At 41.0% G+C, this 7580-nt stretch overlaps 1 protein-coding gene across 5 annotated transcripts in view; it reads right to left on the bottom strand.

Annotated features, from left to right (window-relative positions):
* Positions 1 to 1459: 1459 nt before the first annotated feature.
* The window catches only part of LOC101953448 (trafficking kinesin-binding protein 1), a 60050-nt gene continuing 53929 nt past the window's right edge, over positions 1460 to 7580 (bottom strand). For all 5 annotated transcript variants that reach the window (XM_024107973.3, XM_024107956.3, XM_024107962.3 and 2 more), the window contains one exon: positions 1460 to 4274. Coding sequence is in view for 4 of the 5 variants with exons in the window: in XM_024107956.3 (XP_023963724.2) it covers positions 3476 to 4274 (799 nt within the window). In the remaining variant the exon portion in view is untranslated. The remainder of the gene's footprint in view (positions 4275 to 7580) is intronic.

Genomic DNA, 7580 nt, shown 5'->3' with positions numbered 1-7580 from the left:
GGTTTTACAGCCAGGTGTTTCTGGACAATGTTTTTGTTACTGTACAAAATGAATCCAAAGAGAAATGCTTTCTCTGGGAGACTGAGCTCTCTGATTATAAGTAGAGAAGTTTTTAACGGAAATGCGAAAGCTTAGTCCTAGAGATCCCTCCTAAATCAGAATTGTACCACTGTAAGGAAGATTGTTGTGAAATGTCAAAATAATTTCTAGACCATTCACCCATCCTGACCCATTAAGATTCCTAAAAGCTAAGCAGGCTTGTACTTTTGCCAAGAGGCCCTAACTAGGTTGGAGTCCCATCGTGCTGGGTGCTGTATAGACCTATAGTAAAAGGCAGACCCAGCCTCACAGAAGAGCTTATAATCTAGTTTAAGACAAAACATCACAGGGGGGAGGAACAAAAACAGTATTGGGGCTATAGTATACTCCTGGCTATGCACCCCCCTCATATGCTAAAAAATAACTTCCCATTTACACCCTTCAAACGTCTAACTTCTATCCCTCATCAACACAATCATCTCTGAGCTGGAGTTGTACATACTTAACACAGTCTGTTCGCATCAGTCGGTCCCTCCAGAACTCCTCTTCACTGAACTCCTTCCAATTAATCACTATCTTTGATAATGAGATTCCTAGAACTGAACACAATTTCTGGCGGAGTTGCAGTGGAGCTGTAGAGAGGAAATCTATTACCCTCTATTCACTGATAGGATGTCTCTATGTATGCAGCCTGTAACTGCACCCATCTTTTCTTTGCAGCTACCAAATCACATTGCAAAATCATGTCTAATTTGATATGATGCAAATCCTCCCAAGTCTCTCTTGGCATTACTATTCTCCAGGTTTCTCCCTCCCCAATCTCTATGGATCCTTTTGTCTTATTACTCTGCCCTCATTGGTATTTGTGCCTACTTTCAATTTAATATTACTTGCAAATTTCATTAATTTGGTGTTTATTTCCTCTTACAAATCAATAATGAAGATACAAAATATGACTAGACCGGACCCAGGTCCCTGCTGGACTCCCCTGGCCTCACACCATCTCTATACTTTGATGTTTAAACAGTACCATTTTTATATAGCCCATACCCAGCGAAAGTTCATGAACCTGCTCTGAACAGAATATATACACACACTGTATAAAGTCCAAATTTATTATCTTCCTGGGGCTTGGGCTTTACTGGACAAAAGGTTTCAATTAAAAACCAAAAAACCAACAACCAAAACTTCATCCAGTTGGTTGAAAAATACTGAGAAAAATAATTCTTCATAATTCCCCTTCCCTTTTTTTGTTAATTTTTACCAGTTTTATATTTAGCATAGTTTAGTAATCACAGACATTAAAAGCCACATTAGCTTACATTCTTTTTGATAACTCAAGAAGCAATATGGCATTTTGAGGTGAAAGTATTTATCACCTTAAAAGCCCAAGGATAAAGCTGAATAATACACAACAATATAACTTTTATTTTGTTTTATTGATATTCATTAGTGAAGAAAATTTAAATTTTATCTTTCTGATGTGTTACAGCTGCTTTCTGGTGGTTGGACAGCTCCTACTGTTGATTTAAAGGCTAAATAATAATATTTTCCAAATTGCATGATTAGTTTTACATTTTTAATTCTCATATGGTATTGCTCTCTCTCTCTGGGTACATAAAATGGCCCATATAACTCAATTATTTTTCAGATCTAATTGTTATTCTATCTAGTTTTAAAGATACATTCAAATAAAAAGATATTTAAAGTTACTTGCAATAAGTGCACATATACAACAGCAAATAGAGCTGATGACATTATACTAAAACTTTTTTTAAAGTTCATAGAATAAATAGAAGTCTTCAAACACATGCAGTATTTGGCTCATGTGTTTTCTCTCAAAATATCATTGCACTATTGTAATATCTACTTCATTCAAAGACATCCTTCTCTTGTCACAAAGACTAAAAGACAGTTCCATTTATACAAGAAATTATCAGTGCTAATGATTTAGTAACAGTCTGGTACAAATGGCAATTCATGGCAATTACATGTAGTGCAGTATTGGTGGCAATAAATAAACTGGCTGCTTGATTTTAAACTTCACAGAGACTACAAGGAAAAAAGCAGATGCTGATTTTTTAAATGAAAGCTCAAAAAAATCTTTTCTTGGCTACAGAAATAAGATCTTTTTTGTCCATTTCTATTTTAAGAGCTAACAAATATTCTTGCAAGCACCTTACATAAAATTGGGAGGGACAGGAAAGAAAATTCTAACAAATACTGGGCTTTCCTGATTGAAAGCACATGGGCTTATTATAGCAGGAGAATAAAAATGTTTTCAAATGGCTGTTACTTCTGGCAAGTTTACAACACCTGGATGGAAACAGGTTTCTATGAAAAATGATGAAAGCTAAGTAGAAAATATTCTCACCTTGTTATAAAACCACTTAGTGGATTGTTTTCTTTATATATAAAACCTGTAGCGAAAAGTCAAATATAAGATCAAAAGCTGCTTTCCCTTGCTTGTACCATATTCTGTTACTAAATACGTTTGTGGTTCTTCCCTGCATATTTCAAGAACACACCTTTTTCCAAGACTGCTTTTGCTAAACGATCTTTTCAAACAAGACGGTTTTCCAAACTGTTCAGTGACTCTGGCTCCCAGGAAGTGGTTGCCATGTTATCTTGTGAAGTGTGAAAACTAGTCTCTTTAAGGATTGTTTGTAAGGTGTGATTTTCAGTGTCAGCAAGAGAATACAACGTAAAGCATTTTTCCTTCCACAGTCCAGTGCAATATTGAAAAAAATAAAGTGAATCACACAGAATACAGATGTGCCAGAAGAAACAGCAGTAGTGGAAATGTGTCATTTTTCCAGGCACGTAGCAGGCCTGTTGACCTCAAAACATAGTACTAATTCAAGTTTATCATACCAGGAAAAACAAAACAAAACAGAAAAATGTCTCATCAATTCAAGCATAACAGCCATATGCTTGGATAACCCACTTCATCCACAAGGGCAAAATGAAATTAACACAGATGCTAAGCTGACTACTTTGTTTAGCACTTACCGAAGCACAAATGCTCCCTGCTGCTGTTATTCCAATGTTTCAGATAACATGGTCAATAACCTTGCTATGCTAGGTCAGGTTAGGCTAGCTACAGAATTCATTTTCTTGTATCCTTGAATTTTTTTTTTTCAGTGCATCTTCAAAAAAACAAACAAACAAAAAAACACACCTTTCAGAAGGTTAGCAAGTTAAATCCTAATACAGCAACTGCAGCGTCAGAACATTTTGCACTCAACTGAACAGTAAAATAAACAAATTAGTTACAATATATCTGGTACATATTTACAAATTGTACAAAGTTTACACATTTCTCCCATTAGGCACAAAGTTGATTTGTCAAACTCAGGAGGCAATGGAAGAAAAAAAAAATTGGAGGCGGGTTCTTGGTATTTCTTTAAAAGTCCAGCCATAAAAATTAAGTTCTTCATCGTAAGCTAGTTTGCTTAGGGAGCTTGGCTCCCATTAGGATGCCAGAAGTGAGAGTTGCAGGGCCCTTCATCTGCATGCTGGACCCCACCATGGTTGGGAAGCTCCGATTCCTTCGAATGCCAGTGTTCAGCTGAATACCCCCAATGGCACTTGTTGCAGAAGGGCAGCCCAACTGAAGGCCTTCTGAGGCCAAGCCTCGGGGAACAAAGGCCCTTACTGGGCCTTGTGCCCCACAGAGAAGAGGTCCCTCGTCATCAGTTAAGGGAGGCGCTTGCGTTTGCCCCGAGCTAACTACTTTGGCAATCCCGAACCGCTTTACTTTGTCCACAAGGTTAAGGTTGGAGACAGACACGTCGGTCTGACTCTCACTGTTCCTGATGTTCTTTTTCTCTCTCACCTCCTTCAAAATGGAACTGGCAGGTTTGGAAGCAAGGAAGTTGTCATAAGGAGGGCTGGTGCACTTGAACTCAAAAGCAGGTGGGGAAGAAGAGGGAGTCTGCATAGGTGAGTTTGGAGGAGTGGAAGGAATGATCGCCATTTTAGGAGAGTACGGGTTCAGGATGGTGCCCTTGCTGGCCCTGTCCCAGCTGTGCGGATTGTACACTGCTGCTGAGATCCCTCGTTCTTTAAGCAGCCACACCAGGCCCAAGGATGTGCTCATCGTAGTTGTGGATTCCCGAAGGTTAGTGAAGGATTCTGCCAAGCTTAGACGCCGAGGAGTGCATGGGGTAGCGACCGGGGTGCCTTTCAAATTGCCAAGGCTGCCGCAAGCTGGAGTAGGTGCTGCATTAAGGCTGAAAACAAAGGAAGAAAAGGTGAATGAATGAGCCCGGGTAAGGATTTTCAACATGAACAAGTATTCCATTTATAAGGGAGCCTGAAAAGCCGATGCAAAAGATCTGCCAACTCTTGGGAACGCTGGATACAGGACATTGAGTTCTAAAGATCATAGAATCATAGAATATCAGGGTTGGAAGGGACCTCAGGAGGTCATCTAGTCCAACCCCCTGCTTAAAGCAGGGCCAAACCCCAGACAGATTTTTGCCCCAGATCCCTAGGTGGCCCCCCTCAAGGATTGAATTCACAACCCTGGGTTTAGCAGGCCAATGCTCAAACCACTGAGCTATCCCTCCCCCCCAAAGATCATCACTTTGAACGTCTGGAGCTCAGCTTTAAACACCATTTTTGTCCAGAATGGCTGGATTAATGATTTCCCAGCACCCCGCACCAAACATCCTTGGACATAACCACAAATAAATGGTCTTTAATACTTCAGCTGCTAGAGCGTTTCCTCTTTGGCCACTGACTAGAATGGGATCAGTACGTGGCCCTAACTCCCAGTGACTTCAATAGGGCAAGGATTCAGTAAATTGGAGTTTGACCACTGACTTGAATGAGACCAGGATATGGCTCAGAGTGGCAACTCCCCACCCACCAAACTGCTAATGGTTCCAGTAACGCTGTATCTTACTATCCCACAAGAGAAGCAGGTGGGAAGCAGAACCCGTTATGATCAATTGGCTGCAGAAGTGGTAGTAATGGAGAAGCTGGGAGTTGGTATTTTCACCATCTGTCTGATTAAAACAAGCCCTTTTATTAAACTGAGCAAAAAAAGGGGGGAAAAAAAAAAAGACTTGGGCCCTGATTTTCGGAGGTGCTGACTACTCGCTACCAGAAAGACTCCCATTAGGTACTCCACACCTTTGAAAAAAGCAGGCCACTGATTATCAATAGTTTGTTAGTTGAGTAATCAATAACTCAGCAGCAAACCAAATACAATATGGGTCAGTTTTATTATGCTTGGTGTCCACAAATTTCATGCTTATTTGCATAGTCTTGAACCAGGGAAAGAATTGAACGTCCCCTGCCCAACCCTCTCCCATCTAAAGAAACAAAACAATCCCAGGTGCAGGTCAGGAACAACCGGCACATTAAATATAAAAACACAGGCAACAAACACTGTAAACATACATGCAGGCATATTTCTTGTATCTGACCAACAGCATTTTTGATTCTATTGGTTAAAAAAAATGTATAACCTATGGCACTAATTTTGATGAGTTTTCCCCTCCCCGGTGGCTGGTCCTTCTCACATGAATGGGGATTCAACTTAACTTGCATTTCTGAAGAATTAAAAGGACAGTGGTGACAAGAGTTACAATCTGGATCCAGTGTGCCTAAGTGCAAATTCTGAGGCCCTGCACCTTCAGCACCCTGCAGGCATACTGTGGTCACCCTTAAAAACTTGCTGTCTTAGAGAACACCTTACATAACAAAATAACTTTACCTCTGTATGAGCCCTATTGAAACCTACTAAAGTCAAAAGGAAGGCTCGTATTATCAGTGGATACTGGATAAGACCCCATTCACAGTGTTCTAGGCATGCCCTACCACAAATATAGGTAACACTTCAAATACACATCTTCATACAGGTGAATTCCAAAATGCTTTACAGACTTTAGAGAGCGATTTCCAACTATAGGGATCTCCTCACCCTTTACTGAAATTCAGCCTCTTTGGCCACGTCTTGATGAGCAAAAAAATGTTTTTTCAATCCAGTTCAACTCCCCTTAATGGCTGCCTAGACAGTTTAGCCCCTTTAAGAATGTTTAAAAGGGTTACACTTTGTCTACATGGACGCTAAGGGGGAGGTTCAACTGAGTTAAGCTAAAGGCTTGTGTACTCCTGTAAATGTACCAAAAAAGCTATTCTGGAATGATTATTTTGGTACATTTCCAAGTGCAGACAAGCCCCAAATCAAAAAACACACCTTTTTCTCCCATGCAGACAATACCGTAGGGTTTGCAGAAACTGGTCCTATTTTAACTCTAGGGGCAGGTCTACACTTCAAACGGTGCTTCGACGCAGCTGTGTCACTGTGGTGGTTTAATGAAGCCGCTCTACATCAATGGGAGAGAGCTCTCCTGTCAGCGTAGTTAATCCACCTTCCTGAGAGGCGGTAGCTATGTCAACGGGAGAAGCTCTCCCACCATCATAGCGCTGTCTACCCCGGGAGGTTAGGTCGGTGTAACTACGTTGCACAGGGGGTATGGATTTTTCACACTCCTGAGTGAAGTAGTTATACCAATGTAAGTCTGCAGGGTAGACCAGACCTAGGTAATGGATTGCCAATTCACTCAAGTTAATTTACACTACTTCAAATGCAAGTCGACGCACTCCACAAGTACTCCAACTCAGCCTGGCATGTGGCAATTAATTAACTTGAATGAAGACAGGACCACAAACTCTAGACTAGACATACCCTGAAAGGGTGTAACATGGTGACTTTTTATTTATTTAAGACAGTTGTAAAGCACCCATCATTAAAAGCATTGTTTTCAAGCTTATAAGTACCATTTAAGGAAGTCCAAGTCCTGTCCCTTTTCTGTGGCCAAGTAAGGCCTCCACAAGCAGGACCAGCATAGTTCTGCTGTGGAAGATCAGGTAGCAGCCCATGCACTGCACTCTCTGCTCTGCTGGGATTCCCTGCATCTCAGCAGTGGACCCATAACACCACAGATCTGTCGACTATTCTAGAAAGGGAACATATCAGTCCCAAGGGGCTACTGCATTTTACTCTGTAGCTGTAGTTTGTCAAAGGGAAATCCAAATAAGGCCAGATATGAAGTGCAGAAAAGCACAGTGTTTGAATAGCTAAAGCAGTTTATCCATCATAATTTGAAAAGCATCCTCTCTCAGCTACTCTGGAATGTATTTTCTTGCACCACCTGGTGGCTTTTACCTGTAAGTGCAGCACTTGTCTGCAGTGCCAAATAGCTTGACATGCAGATTTGCTGTGGTTGGTCCGCACTCATTACATTTCCTCACTGCTTGTCTGGGCAGTGAGCAGTGTTGGGGGAGGACCTCTCATCGTAGCTGGGAAGATAACACATGTCACCAATGTGTACACACACATACACACAGTGCAAGGCTGTGAAAGGGGGGAGGCTAGTGAGGAACTTTTCCTATGGCAATAGATTAAAGCTGAATCTTCATACCTCTGATTAGTTTGGTGACATTAAGAGCAATGGACAACATGACAACCACTATAATACATCTCCTAAACTGGCTAAGAGTAGGGGGTACAAAAGCGTGAGAAT

Source organism: Chrysemys picta, chromosome 2 (genome assembly GCF_011386835.1).
Source record: "Chrysemys picta bellii isolate R12L10 chromosome 2, ASM1138683v2, whole genome shotgun sequence".
In the NCBI taxonomy this organism is placed as follows: domain Eukaryota; kingdom Metazoa; phylum Chordata; order Testudines; family Emydidae; genus Chrysemys; species Chrysemys picta.
Note: the sequence above shows the minus strand (reverse complement) of the source record. Positions and strands in the feature narration are given on the sequence as shown.